Source organism: Phoca vitulina, unplaced genomic scaffold (assembly GCF_004348235.1).
Source record: "Phoca vitulina isolate PV1807 unplaced genomic scaffold, GSC_HSeal_1.0 scaffold23, whole genome shotgun sequence".
NCBI lineage: Eukaryota > Metazoa > Chordata > Mammalia > Carnivora > Phocidae > Phoca > Phoca vitulina.
Window position 1 is genome coordinate 17,813,898 of NW_022589726.1, and position 14,960 is coordinate 17,828,857.

Genomic DNA, 14,960 nt, shown 5'->3' on the forward strand with positions numbered 1-14,960 from the left:
GCTCCTTGCCCTTTCAGTAGAGCATTAGTTCAGTAATCCTTTTTTTTTTTTTTTTAATTATTTCTCTTCTGAATATGTTAAGGATGTTAAAAGATTATAAATTACTCAGATTCTGTGAGATAACATTTTTGGGGGTTAAATCTCTCACTCTTTTCTGAGCTAATCAGACTTCTCACCTGGACTGTTATCATTCAGTCAGCCAATCAACAAACATTTATTGAATCTTGACACTTCTTTGTTTCAATATATGCAGCTCTTACCTTCAGGTAGCTTTCTCGTAATATTCAAGACATTAAACTTCAAGAAGGATGTTTTTAATGCCTTCCAAAGGAGATCAACCAGGATGGTGAAAGAACTAAAAATTATGTCACTTTGGGAACATAAAAAGAAACTGAGGAAGTTTTGCTTGGAAAAGAGAAGTTTTAAGGTGAAAAAAATTGTAGTCTTCAAATATGTGAAGAGCTTTCATGTAAAAGAGTGGTTAAACTTAATCTGTGTGGCCTAGAGGTAGAAATAGGACCAGCAGGTGGACGCTATTGCAAAGTGTGTGCAATTAGATGTAGGCCACTTAGTGTGGATACTGTAGAGAGGATTAGAATGTTGGAATCCCTTATTCTGAGTTCTTCCCTTCTAAGAAGAAGAGAGCAGGTAAATCAAGAGAGTTGTGCATGATTTTTTTTCATCCAGCTTAAAATGTAATTGTAAAAATGCAAGATAAGGTGTCCTTATCACTGGAGTTTTTTCCAACTTCCGTAGCTTCCTCTGAGCTTCTTTTCCTGCTGTCTCCCTCAAACCGAAAGAAAGCAGGGAAATCCAATGGCATATATTTGTAGTTCTACTTTCAAATGGCTGGACTAGCCACAGTCTTCTCGTTATTTTTCTTTAGAGACTCCAGTCTCTCATCTCTCTGTGGCTTCAACCTACGTGGTATAATTTTATTTTACAGCTTCCCTACCTCATCCCCCCCAGCACCATCATTTCTCCTTCTCCCAAGACAAATCAGTCAAATTGTTTCCACCAGGATGTGAGCGATTTAAAATCAAACTCATTATAGGCAAATTCAAGAAAATTAACTTCCCTTTAAAAGTGTGAAGTCTTTTGTACTGCCACTTTAACTCAGTTGACACTTCTGGGAGGCCATTCATAGTTGGTCAGGCTTTTATCCGTTGGCATCTCAGTATTTCTTCCTGTCTATGCAGGGGGGGTCTTTACCTCCCCTTGATGAGAAGAACAGACTCGGTAGAAGATTGTATCCAGGAATGTTGACTGAGTCTAAAATTTCACTGAACCACAGCTTTTCTAGGAGATGCCTCAAAGGGATTTTAAACCCTTGGTTCTATTTACTTAGAGGCCTCTCCTTCCCACCACCCTCTGACTTCAGGGATCCCAGAATTAGCTGAATTGGGCCCAACATCTTCACAATGTAGAAAAAAATGAGGGCAGAAATGAAAGCATCTTTGCTATTGCTCACCCCCATCAGATTGGAGAGAAAGAACCATTACCACTTTCTCTAATGTGGTAGATGCCAGATTATCTTCAGTGTGCTCAACTACCAAGATTTCTAGGATTAAGGTAGCAAGGGAAGAGTTAGAAACAAGCTCCTCTTTGACCAAGAAGCTTAAGATATGGGAAGAATAGAACAAAGGATCTATTTTGTCATGAAACCGGACTGCAGTGGCAGCCCTCCTGGCGTGGTACAGTGTCTGGGCCGCCCTCTCAGATGGTTTATGGATCCCTGCAAAGCCATTTACAGCTCCATGGTTCTGTGAAGTGATTCACCACTGCCAGAAAAGTACTCTCGTTCCTTTCTGGTTTTCTCCAGTCCTACTTCTAGGATCAAGTTCTAATTTCTTTAACTGATCAAATAGCCAGCCTTTCCTTTCCTTATTACCCCCAAACCCTAGCTTCCTGACTTCTAGCCTCTAACATCAGATGTTGGGATGAAATCACCATCGAGCATGGGAAGTTCCCTGGAAAAGATCTTTCCTATCTTGTTTGTAGTACTTCAATAGCTAATTTGCCTTTGTTTGCTTTTGATACTTGGGTAATCTAGTCCTTCTGGTTGGCAGGAAAAGTGCTCACAGTTCTCCAGTGGCCAGCAGAGCTGGTTGGAAATAGGCAAGCACTGGATTCAGGAATCATTTTACTTTCATGAAAAATTATATAATTATGATATTTGCATGGATTTAAATGACGTCTTTTTTTCTTCCTTTCAGGGTCTTTATAAACATTTATAAGTATTTTTTTTTCCTTTCAGAATCTTTATAAGTGTTCACCCATGGTGAAGCAGGAATTATTTCTATTTTACAGTTAGAAAAACAGAAGTTCTGAGAAGTTAAAATGATCTGGCCAGAGTTGTACATAAAACCTATGTTTCATATTTCTTTGACTTACAGTTCAGTTCTTTGACCAAGGGCTGAACTTAGAAGTATATTTTCTTGGGGCTCTTGGCTGGCTCAGTCAGTAGAACGTGTGACTCTTGATCTCAGGGTTGTGAGTTCAAGCCCTACATTAGGTGTGGAGCCTACTTAAAAAAAAAAAAGAAAAGAACCTTCAAAGATTTTGATTCAGCCTGTAGGGAATCATGGGGTTGAACTTTGCTTATTTCTCTCTTTCAACAGGCTGCTGCTGGGCCCCTTGACATGTCTTTGCCTTCCACACCAGACATCAAAATCAAAGAAGAAGAGCCAGTGGAGGTAGACTCATCCCCACCTGATAGCCCTGCTTCTAGTCCCTGCTCCCCGCCACTCAAGGAAAAGGTAAATTCTCTACCAAGAATTATCCCAGGGGTGCCTGGGTGGCTCAGTTGGTTGAGCGTCCAACTCTTGGTTTCGGCTTAGGTCATGATCTCAGGGTGTGGGATCAACTCCCGTGTCCAGCTCTGCACTCAGTGGAGAGTCTGCTTCAGATTCTCTCTCCTTCCCCCTCTGTTCCTCCCCCTGCCCACTTGAGTGCACACTTACACTCTCTCTAAAATAAATAAAATCTTAAAAAGAAAAAATTATCCCAAATGTTAGTTGGTAGGTAGATTAAGTTTTGATTCATTAGTTGTATAAATAATGTGTGATACAGGATTGATTATACTTAAATAATGTTCATTGTTTAGAAGATTTGTATAAATTACACCTATTCTCTGACCCAGCAGTTCCACTGGAAGTGAAATTAGTGTATATGTCGACTATATAAAAGTATATAAGAATGCTCATAACAGTTGTATTCATAATGGTCAAAGAACTGAAGTAGTCCAAATGTCCATCAATAAGAGAATGAATAAATAAATAAATTGTGGTATATTTCTAAAATGGAATAGTAAGGGTACCTGGGTGGCTCAGTTAAGCACCTGACTCTTGGTTTCGGCTCGTCATGATCTCAGGGTCATGAGTTCAAGCCCCACGTCGGGCTTCATGCTGGTCATTGAGCCTGCTTAAGATTCTCTCTCTCCATCTCCCTTTGCCCTTTGCTTCCCCCACCCCCCTCTCTCTAAAAATAAATAAATGAAATAAAATGGAATACCACATGGCATTAAAAAAGAATGAACTAATGACATGCACAGCAATGTGGTGAATCCTACAAAAGTTATATTGAACAACAACAAAATTCAGACACAGAAGTACACACATGACTCCATTTACATTAGGTTCAAGAAGAGGCAAAACTATTTGATGATGATAGAACTCAAAGTAAATGTTTAACTTTCATGAGGGAAGGTATGGATTGGGAAGGGACACCTTCTGGGGTGCTGGAAATGGGCTCCGTCTTGTTGTTACATATATAGTCATTTATTTATATCCTTTAGATTAATGTACTTTATGTATGTTGACTTCAGTTATTTTGGTTTTTTTTGGTGGGGGGGGGGGTGGGTTTTTTTTTTTTTAAGACAAGGAGAGAGAGGAGTGGGGAGGGGCAGAGGGAGAGAGAGAGAATCCCGTGGAGCCCAACATGGGGCTCAGTCTCACGACCCTGAGATCATGACCTGAGCTGAAACCAAGAGTCGGCCACCCAACCAACTGCACCACGCAGGTGCCCCTGTACTTCAGTTATTAAGTGGGAAAGAAAAATTACGTAATTCATAAATTGGACATTAAATGATTTTGGAAAAAAATCTTTTTTTTTTTTTCCAGGATTTTATTTATTTATTTGACAGAGACACAGTGAGGGGGAACACAAGCAGGGGGAGTAGGAGAGGAAGAAGCAGGCTTCCTGCGCAGCAGGGAGCCCGATGTGGGGCTTGATCCCAGGAAACTGGGATCATGACCTGAGCTGAAGGCAGATGCCTAATGACTGAGCCACCCAGGCGCCCCGGAAAAAAATCTTTTAGAAGGAAGGCTTCTAGTGACTCAAAGAGAAAATCTACTAGAATTCTGAGTATTATTTTATTTTATTATTTATTTATTTATTTATTTTTAAAGATTTTATTTATTTATTTGACAGAGAGAGAGACAGCGAGAGAAGGGACACAAGCAGGGGGAGTGGGAGAGGGAGAAGCAGGTTTCCCACGGAGCAGGGAGCCCGATGTGGGGCTCGATCCCAGGACCCTGGGATCATGACCTGAGCCGAAGGCAGACGCTTAACGACTGAGCCACCCAGGCGCCCCTGAGTATTATTTTTTTAAAGGAAACTTTTTATGAGGTAGTATTTTTCATAAATTTATTGAAATACAGCATACATACAGAAAAGTGCATGAATTGTGAGTATATAGCTCACTGAATTTTCATGAAGTTTACAGCCTGTGTAACCAGCACCCAGATATTATCAGAACCTCAGAAGCCCCCTCATGCCTCTTTCCAATCTCTACTGCTCTACCAGGGGCTATTAATTTTAATGTTCCCTGTGGGTAGAGCATCTGTACCTCATTTTACCTCCCTCCAAATTTGGTTTGATAACTTCTCCAAACTACCTCTTCCATAAGCATTACAATTGTCCCTCCTCCCTCCCCTTTTCATTAGCAACCAGGTCCTAAAGGTTGTCTAGAGATGTGTGAGGGCCAGTGTGGCCACTAGCAACTGAGGTCCCAAACAAGTTAACAGTGAGAAGCAGTTTGTTTTATTACAACATGACCCTTAAACTTCCATAGCCTTTTCTTCCATAGCCTTTTTTAAAGGGATCCATCTGGGGGTGCCTGGCTGGCTCAGTCAGTAAAGCGTGTGACTCTTGATCCCAGGGTCGTGAGTTCAAGCCGCACATTGGGCATAGAGCTTACCTAAAATAAAAAGGTGGGAGTGGGGGTATATGTCTGTAGGACATACTAGGTTGCCTTCTCACCAGTCTTACACCCTGCCTTTTTTCATTAGAGATCAGAGAACACTCAGGCATCAGATTTGGAATAAAGAGTGAAAAATTATGACAGTCCTTGGAAGTTATATGGCACTACAGTGCTTCTATAAAGATTTCAAGTGATTTTCCAACTCTCATCTCATTCATATAGCAATCATCCCTGAAAGGGAGATAGCCAAAAAGCCTTAACTCAGCATTCCTATTGAATGGGCGAGTGAAGTATGGGTCCATGATCATGATAGAGTTAGGGCATGATTTACATGAGTCACTGTAGTGCTCTTTCCAGTAAATGTGTACTACATTTAACCAGCTACATATTTTCCTATAAGCAGCCCCTTATAGCATTTTGTGTTCTGTTGGTCTCTTCTCCTCAGGAGGTGGCCCCAAAGCCTGTCGTGATCTCTACCCCCACACCTACCATCGTGCGCCCTGGCTCCCTACCTCTCCACTTGGGCTATGATCCACTTCACCCGACCCTTCCCTCCCCAACTTCTGTCATCACACAGGCTCCACCATCTAACAGGCAGCTGGGGTAAGTAAAGCAGGGAGAAACAGTGGAGCCTGAACGTTTTTGTACTTGGTAAAAAAAAAAAAAAACAGCGACTGTTTTTGAATACTCAAAGAAAACGAGTCAGTGAGATTGTCTCTCAAAATAAAATATCCCCCCATAAGCAGACATCTCCTTTACCTTATTAGTAAACAAGCAAGTATTTATTTGGGGATAATAATTCCTGAATTTGGAGGTTTAATACTTCTTTGATCTAAAAGAAGAATCTTTAAAACTTTAGGAAGTTCATCATAATGGTGGAAGCCACACAGGGAAGTACGTTTAGTTCTTGGCCTCGATCTGTACAAGGTTTGGAGGGCATTACTGAATGATGGGCTGAAACCCATTGTCATCTTTTTGAGTCTGGTGTTCCCCCTCAGTCTGGGGTTCTTGGTCTTTGCTACCCCTAATTTTGTTTGTCTGTCTGTCTTCAGTCCTGGCGTGGTCCATACAGACTTCCTAATGAGGTGACTTGAGCTCCTGTCCCCAGGTACCCATGGGTTTAGAGGTTGTTGTCAGGATTCAGCCTCTTAAAGCTTATTGTTCTCTGGACCCACAAGGAAAAATACAAAGTGACATCTTTTGGGGACAAGGTAGAGCAGTACATGCAAAGGAACAAGAGAAACTTACTCATATTTGGCTATCATATGACATAATTCAGCTTTGCAAAATGACAACTTTGGTCCAAGTTCCAGCTAAGGCAAGACAGAATTTATACATGCCAGTGGTAGGGATGTTTGTTTAGTTGTTCTGAAATCTTAATAGGATTAGCTTCCCACCCGTTTGAATTCAGTGGTGTTTGCTTAATTTGCAAGGTGTAAAGATCTTACCATTTCTGGCCATCTGTCCATCTGTAAGGTAAGGTAAGAGGCATTCCCTGGTTCTTCCACGTTCATGAGAGTGTCAAGATTTTATAGTGTTGCCCTGTAGCTTCCCTAACTAGAGAAGCCGGGGCAATCTGCTGTAATTATAGGAGGAAGATCCATAGACAAAAGGGTCTGTATGATGAGCATTTCACTTCGTGTCTCCTCAGGTCTCCCACTGGCTCCCTCCCTCTCGTCATGCATCTTGCTAATGGACAGACTATGCCTGTGCTGCCAGGGCCTCCGGTACAGATGCCTTCTGTTATATCGGTGAGCTCTGTCGGCGCAGCCAGCCCTGCCCACACACTAATCCCTCCCTTCCACCTGAGTGCTCGTAAACACACATGCGCCCCAGGGAAACGGGGGCCCTGGTCTGTATTAGTTGAGCGTGGCAGCCTGCCGAAACTCTCTGTTAACCTCTGCCAATCCAGCACTGCGGAACACTAGACAAAGACTCATCTGGACAATTGGCTCCTGGTCTAGGAATTGATCTTGCCAGCCTGCTGATTGGTTGATATCACTTGGCGCTTAGCGCCTCCCACATTGCCCACCACTTTCCTCAAGATACAGCCCCAGCCGTTCCCATGGAAATTGTCACAGCACTAAAGGATTCGATTCCCTACCCTGTGGTGCTCCGTGGGGAAAGGTGTTTCCCAGGCTGTCCCTCTGTGCCCTCCGGACAGGCTGCACAGAACAGGCCCTGACACGCCAGTCTCCAAAGCATTTCATTTTGGAGCTGTTGCCCCACCACTAGTATTATGTTCCCTTCTGGTTTTTCCTCCTCCTCTTGATCCAGCTGGCCAGACCTGTGTCTATGGTGCCCAACATTCCTGGTATCCCTGGCCCACCAGTTAACAGCAGTGGTTCCATTTCTCCCTCTGGCCACCCTATGCCATCAGAAGCCAAGATGGTGAGTACATCCCAGCTTGGGGCAGTGTTGGCCCTTTCGAAAGAAGTGTTATCAGCCTAGGTTTTTCAAGTGAGCCAGGCAAAGAAACCTTCTGGGGCTTGCAAAGCTAAAGATACCCTGCGGTGGGGTCTGGAGAAGAAAAGACCCTGATTCATGACTCCTCTCTCCTCTCTTCTACCTTTAGAGCCTGGTACATAGACCATGGCAGTGAAAAGAGGCAGCACAGATTGTTTGGAGTGGAATGCTTGCTGTTTCAGTTCCAGGGTGACAGATGGAGGGTGGATGAGTGGGCAGGAGAGCTGGCCAAGAGGTGAATAGCTGCATAACCAGCACCTGGCCAGGTTCCAGGAGAGAGCTTTCATCTGGACTCTATTACTTCAACAACCCCCACCCTCCAACTGTGCCCAGGATGATAGCCAAGGAACAGAGTAGGCATGTTAGGGATCCAGGTGCACATTCTCCCTGTCATTTTCTTTTAATTCCTCTGTTAAGGGCAAATTGGTGTGGAAATTTTAGTGATCTCTAAGGTCAGTATTAAAATCTAAGCCCTCTCTTCTCACCCTTGATAGAATCTTATCCTTGACAAGCAATTTTTTATTATTGTTCCCTACAGAGACTAAAAGCCACCCTAACCCACCAAGTCTCCTCAATCAATGGTGGATGTGGAATGGTGGTGGGTACTGCCAGCACCATGGTGACGGCCCGTCCTGAGCAGAGCCAGCTCCTCATCCAACACCCTGATGCCCCATCCCCTGCCCAGCCACAGGTCAGTTGGGCCCTTGGACGGGGGAGCCTGCTCTGTCACCGTTACTTTATGTTACGCCTGGTTTTCGAGGAGCAGAAAGAGCAGGTTTCAGTCTTCTTGGCATCTTCTTGTGCTTTGGTTCTTGTTAACAGTTTGACGGTAGCAGAATGCACCAGTCTTTATCTACTCTTCTGTTATATTTACATCAGACACGCTGGAGAATGCAGAGCTGGCACGGAAGAGTTCTCAATTTTTGGTTTTTGGTTTTTTCTATATGTGAATGACGTATCTGCAAAACCCTCTAAAATGTGACAGAACCTGACTCAAACCACTTTGTGCACCAAAGGAGGCTCCCCTAGTCTCTTTCCCATGCGTTAAGTCTTACAGAAAATAAACAAACCAAAACAAAGACAAAAACAAGAACCAAAAAAACTTACCTGATTAGGTTTTGTAGCCAAAATTAGGTAATAACAATATATGAGTAAAATGGGGTGTCACAGTACTAAGATGGCTGAGTAAACAGACATAATAGAACACCTTTTCCTTATCAATTTAATCCCTTTCTATCACAGAGAAATGAAAGTCTTACTAAAGCTAGAATAGTCCCTTTTGTATGCCCCGTTTCTTTTCCCAAGGAAGCCTCAGTTTTAGTAAGTTTCTTTGAAAACTGAATAGGCCTTAGTTTTTGTAGTATCTGCACTGGACAGGTGACAACAACCTGAGATGGGTTTCTAGAATTACATCTTTGTCCAGCCCCTTTTTCTGATGTCACCACCTGCTTCGTCAGTTACCACCACATGTCCTAACATTTAATGGCCATATGCCGCCTTAAAGCTTGGCCAACAACTAAAGCCTTCATTTGAGTTTTCTTGTTGGAAGCTGAGCTGGCCCTCCCTCCTAGAACCCCTTCCGATGCCCGTCCCTGGAAATGGCAAAGCAGTAGCCACCTTGCCTGAGTTGTGCTGCTGCCCTCTCAAGAAAACGACGTGACTTCCTTTTTAGTCACCGCTGATCCCTTTCTTTCTCATTCTTCCCCTCTTTCCCTTGGTGTTCTTTCAGCTCTCTTCCCTGCATGAGCTGCTGAGTTACTGTGAGAGAATCAGAACCTACCGTTTCTTTTCCTCATCCCCCTAAAGTGCCGGTCTTCCCATGTGCTCCACCAAGCTCAGGACAAAGAGGAAATTGAAGTCTCAAGAGAATTAGTATAAACTTCCATAGTACAGTGAGAAGCAATGACCCAAGGCCTCCAGCTCGTTAAATTGAGTTTTAAATTTCTTCTCCATTTTTTCTTTTGGGAGAGATAATATTAGTGTGAATAAATAAAATTACCTCTTGATTATCTATATTAACGGAGAACATGAATTAGTAGGGCCTGAAGTGGAGTATAAGATTCTGTTTTTTATAAGCTCATGCTTAGTCTCATGCAACTGATGTGAGCTCTGGCTCTTGGGAACTACTAATACAGATATTTTCTAAGAGCAACAGATCCAGGAAGAATTTGTTTTTGGCATTGTTTTACATTTATATAGTTTCTTTTATACAGATGGCTGACCTTTCTACATTTTAATTTTGCCTGCTCTTACAAAGTTGGTCTATCTTCTCTGAACACATACCAGCTAATAGAAAGGGAAGATGATCCAGAAGTACTGTAGTGACAGAGGACATCAGCCTAAAGTTTAAAGACAAAAGGCTGTCCTATATCACCAGTGTGTAAAGGGATTAAAAATGTTTTTTTGCATAAAAACAAACAGGACAAACAAGGTGCGGAGGGTGATTGCTGAGGATGATTAATAACTGACTATAAATAAGAATGTACTAATCCATATCTCTCCATGATAGCCAGTATCTCACCAGTAGTAAAGTCTTTCCTCCTTTTCTGAAACTTGTTGTAGCATTCAATTGTTTGTATATATTGCTTGTCCAAATCAGTGATTCTCAAATATCTTTATTCCTGTCTCCCTAAAAATTCCCCCGACACCCAGCCCCCATTACGGTTTCCCCTCCTACAGGAAGATTCCCTGTTGTTAAGAAACAAAAAGTGACGCTAGCTTCATCTTGTCTGTCTGTCTCAGAAATAATCAGTTTCCACCTGAGCTGTGGTTTATCTAAGTTTGGGGCTGAGAAGACCGGAAGGAAATGGGGAGGCAGAGAAAAGAGAAACTCAGGGGCATGGTGATGAGACATGCTCTGGTTGCAGAGACTGGTACATCCCTTTACCAGATCTTTACCAGAGCTTACTAACCTACCTGACATCAGGTTTAATTTGCAAAGGGTTGATTTTCCCTTCAAGTAACTCCTCTTTCTGGGCCCCAGGTCTCACCAGCCCAGCCCACTCCCAGCACAGGAGGGCGACGGCGACGCACAGTGGATGAAGATCCTGATGAACGGCGGCAGCGTTTTCTGGAGCGCAACCGGGCTGCAGCCTCCCGCTGCCGTCAAAAGCGGAAGCTCTGGGTGTCCTCCCTCGAGAAGAAGGCAGAGGAACTCACTTCTCAGAACATTCAGCTGAGTGTGAGTGGGTCCCTGGGTGGTTATTGGGATTGATGAATCTGGAAAGTGAGATTGAATCAGAAAAAAGTGAAACAGTATAAAAGAAGATGATAACTCTAAATTAGGACTGTTCCAGAAGATGTGCCAGGAAGAATGCAGAAAGAAACTCTTAACTGTCAAAATTGAAATCTCTTCCCCAGGGGTTGGAAAAGACTCACCATCTACTCCCAAACCTGTTGCTAGAGTCTGAATCATCCACAGACCCATTTGGATGGAGGAAATTAGATTAATTGTCCCAGGGTACTCTTTTAGGTCATCAGTCGAATCCGACTGGGGTCGTAGAGCACCCAAAGGGAAATGTATTTGCCCCGGATAATGCAGCTTAATGAAAGAAAGAAAAAACCACACAAGCACAAATAGAAAAATTATAATCCAGATATTTTCTTGAATATTATTTTCCCTTCTTTTGATAACTTATTATAAGATTTCACTTCAAAGGTATATATGAATATATTTATGTATATAACATATGTATACCTACATGCACACACAAGTGTATAGAACAAAACCAAAGTTCTTCAATATGCCTTTCCCAGTCTTATTCTTTCCTGTGGATGAGTTTGGTGTGTACCTACCAGACATATATGTATTTCTAAATATTTTTTTCATTTATACTTTTTGTGGGGTAGTCAGGGAGGGACTGTGTGTTTTAACATAACTAGGTTGATAGTATCTCCTCCTGGAGATCTGGCCATCTGTCTAGAGAATCTACTTCATTTTTTTTAATAGCTCTATGGTAGTATATTCTGTAGTGTGGTTATATTATAAGGTATGGGTATTTACAGTGTTTCTAATTTTTTCCAGAACAGCAGTGCTATAGTTAACATTGTATGCACTTGAGTAGGTAGTTTTGTTAAATAGATTCCTGGAAGTAGGCTTTCTTAGTCGGAGGACATATGCATTATTAATTTTGGTATGATTATGTTTATCCTAAATAGGAGTAATGTTTCTGTTATAAATCCCTCCTTTTCACTGTAAGCAGCTCCTGTCAGTGAATTCATGACTGTACTGGCCCTGAGCTGTATGAAGCCTTGTGGGATGAGGAGTCTCCCAGATTCAGGGGAGAAAATCCAGGCAGCATTCTGTCCTCATCGTGGGGACAGCCACTGGGGGCGCAGGGGTGGAGGATGCATTTTCTTGATACTCTTTTCTTCCCTCCCTCTTCAGAACGAAGTCACATTGCTACGCAATGAGGTGGCTCAGTTGAAACAGCTACTGTTAGCTCATAAAGACTGCCCGGTTACTGCACTACAGAAAAAGACCCAAGGCTATTTAGGTGAGTGGCTCACAACCTAAGCAAGGGTAGTCAGTCAGTAAACTGCATGTACCGAGTGTCTCAACTATTTATAATTTTATAATCCCATTCTGAATGTTCTGGAGGGATCCACGCTGATGAATGAGCAGCCTTTCTGGAACAGCCAGTCCTACAAAATAATTTTGTTTTCAGAACCATATAGAGTTATCCTAATTATCTATCATGGGAGATAAAGGGTAGCAATATTTATCAGGTGCCTACTTTGTGTTAGGCCCTCTACCATCTGCCCAATTCTCTCATGAAGTAGATATTGCCTCCATTTATATACAAGAAAACCACTCAGAATAGTCATGTACCTGAAGTTACACAGTTGGTGAAGTAGCAGAGCCAAGATTCCCATCTAGGTCTTTCTTATTCCAAAGACGCTATCTTGGCCTCAAGAGAATATAAACAATAGATGATACATTGGCGTTTGTTAAGCATTGTGCTATGGGGGTGTATTTTATCTTTCTAATGATGGACCCATGGTGGTTTTAGTTTGTAACCTATGTGCACACATAAAATAGTGCTAGAAAGGGATGGTCATAGAGTCGTGCTCGGGACAAGCACAGTCCTGAAATTAAAATTACTGTGAATAATTTGCTTATGGACAGTGAAAGCTAATAAAACATTTTCCTTTACAAATTTAATAAATTCCTAGAAATTTTGGCTATCAGATTTTGATATATTAAGTTATTTTTCCACTAACTGTTTTTATCATTTCAGAGATGTGTTCGCATAGAAAAAGAGTAACCACATCACTCATTTTAAACATCTCTATTTAAATTTTAATTTTAATATGTACTTCAGGATACATTCATTCATTAAGCAGATAGTGATTGAGCCTCTTCTTTGCCAAGCACTGTTTCATATGCTGAGGATATAATAGGAAGCCAGATAGATTAGATTAAAATCCCTGCCCTTGAGGGGCTTATATTTTAGTAGGTGAGACAGACAATAAGCAAGATAAATAGGTACAATATATGGTCTATTAGATAAGAGTAAATGCTTGGAAGAAAAAATAAAACAGGAAAGAGGAATATGAAATGTTGGCAGCGGGGTTGAAATTTTAGATGAGGTGGCTTTTGAATAAAGACTTTAAGGAAGTGACGGAGCTGGCTATGCATTTATATGGGAGGAAAAGTACTGCCAACGGGAAGAACAGCAAATGCAAAGACCCAAAGTGGGATGCACCTGGCACATTCTGGGAACATCAAGGCTGGATTGGAGAGAACCGGGGATGGAGAGTAGTTGGAGATGAGGTAGGGGAGCTAACAGGAACATTTTTATATAGGCCCTCATCAGTCCTAGTAAGGACCTCGGCTTTTACTCTACATGGGGGGCCATTAGAGGGTTTTTAGAGGAAGAGTGACATGACTGGTCTGACCTACTTTTGAACAGAATCACTCTGTTAGAGAGTGCAGGAGTGCACAACAGAAGCAAGCAGTCCGTTTAGGAGTCTGTGGCAATTATGTGAGCAGGAGGTGGTGGAGCTTTGAGCCAGGATGGTGGTAGTGAAAATGGTGAGGAGGGGTTGAATTCAGGGTATATTTTGAAGTTAGAGTGACAGGGTCTGATGACGGGCCAGATGGGGTGGTATATATGAGAAAAGAATCAAAAGCTGCCCCAAAGTTTTTGGCCTGAGCAACTGCAAGAGTGGAGTTGCCATTAGCTGAAGTAGAGGAAAGTGTAGAAGCAAATGGATTAGGAGGTGTGTCTGCAGCTCAGATTTGGACAAGCTGAACTTAAGAAGCTTGCAGGCGGAGGTATCAAGTGGAGGCTGGTTATATGGTCCTGCAGTTCAGAGAAAAGGCTGAAGATACAACTTTGGGAGTCAGCAGCCTGTAGTTAGTTTTTAAAGCCACAAAACCAGATGAAATGGTTTCGTTATTGAAAGAGCACAGACAGAAAGAAGAAAGGTAGTCGCAGGACCGAGCTCTGGGGTACTCCAACATTTAGAGGTCAGAGAAAGGAGAAGAAACCCACAAATGAGGCGGAATGAGCCGCCAAGAAGGCAGGAGGAAAATAAGCTGAGTAGTGAGTGTGGCATTCTGGAAACCAGGATAAGAAAGTGTTTCCAGGAGTTTAGTGATCAACATTTCAAATCCTTTTGACGGGGAAAGGAAGGCAAGGATTGAGTATTCATCAGTATGATATTGATATACAGTAAGTTTTCTGCTCAATCCCTTCAAGAACTTTTGAGGGGCAGGCAATCCATTAAGCTACTTATTTGTTACAGCAAAGATGTATTTGGTTCCTGCTGTGTGGTGTAGACACTGTGGTAGGTATTTGACTCAGGCCAATGACACACTGTACCTCTGAGAGACTCAGAGTTATGAGGAGATAAACATGTCAGCCTGTGAATAAGGTATGCACAGATAGCCCAGTCAAAGAGCCCCTGGAGTGGGAGCTTCCTGAGGACAGGGCTCCTGTTTTATTCATTATATACCGCAGTGCTGGCACATGGAAGATGCTCAGTAAAATGATGAATAGATGAATGTGTGCTCTGAAAGCACCAGCGATGAGATAGTTAATTTCATGAGCGTAACAAAGAAGGTTTCACAGAAGAGGTTATATTTGAATCCTGAAAGGAGACTCAGACATTCATCAGGAGAGAATGAAAAATACAACCACTGGTTGTTGGCCCTTATTTATTCCACACATCTCTGTTTAAGCAGCCGTGGAGGCTGTGTGATGTTTCATAAAACTTTTTTTTTTTTTTTAAGATTTTATTTATTTATTTGAGAGAGAGAGAGAGAAAGAGCACAAGAGGGGGG

The 14,960-nt window shown here is 42.3% G+C and overlaps 1 protein-coding gene across 4 annotated transcripts in view; it reads left to right on the forward strand.

Annotated features, from left to right (window-relative positions):
- Positions 1 to 14,960, forward strand: part of LOC116642180 (cyclic AMP-dependent transcription factor ATF-7) — an 85,865-nt gene that overhangs the window by 65,883 nt on the left and 5,022 nt on the right. For all 4 annotated transcript variants that reach the window (XM_032420306.1, XM_032420307.1, XM_032420308.1 and 1 more), the window contains 7 exons: positions 2,622 to 2,759; positions 5,649 to 5,806; positions 6,855 to 6,954; positions 7,481 to 7,594; positions 8,208 to 8,360; positions 10,653 to 10,850; positions 12,057 to 12,165. In XM_032420306.1, the coding sequence (XP_032276197.1) occupies positions 2,622 to 2,759; positions 5,649 to 5,806; positions 6,855 to 6,954; positions 7,481 to 7,594; positions 8,208 to 8,360; positions 10,653 to 10,850; positions 12,057 to 12,165 (970 nt within the window). The remainder of the gene's footprint in view (positions 1 to 2,621; positions 2,760 to 5,648; positions 5,807 to 6,854; positions 6,955 to 7,480; positions 7,595 to 8,207; positions 8,361 to 10,652; positions 10,851 to 12,056; positions 12,166 to 14,960) is intronic.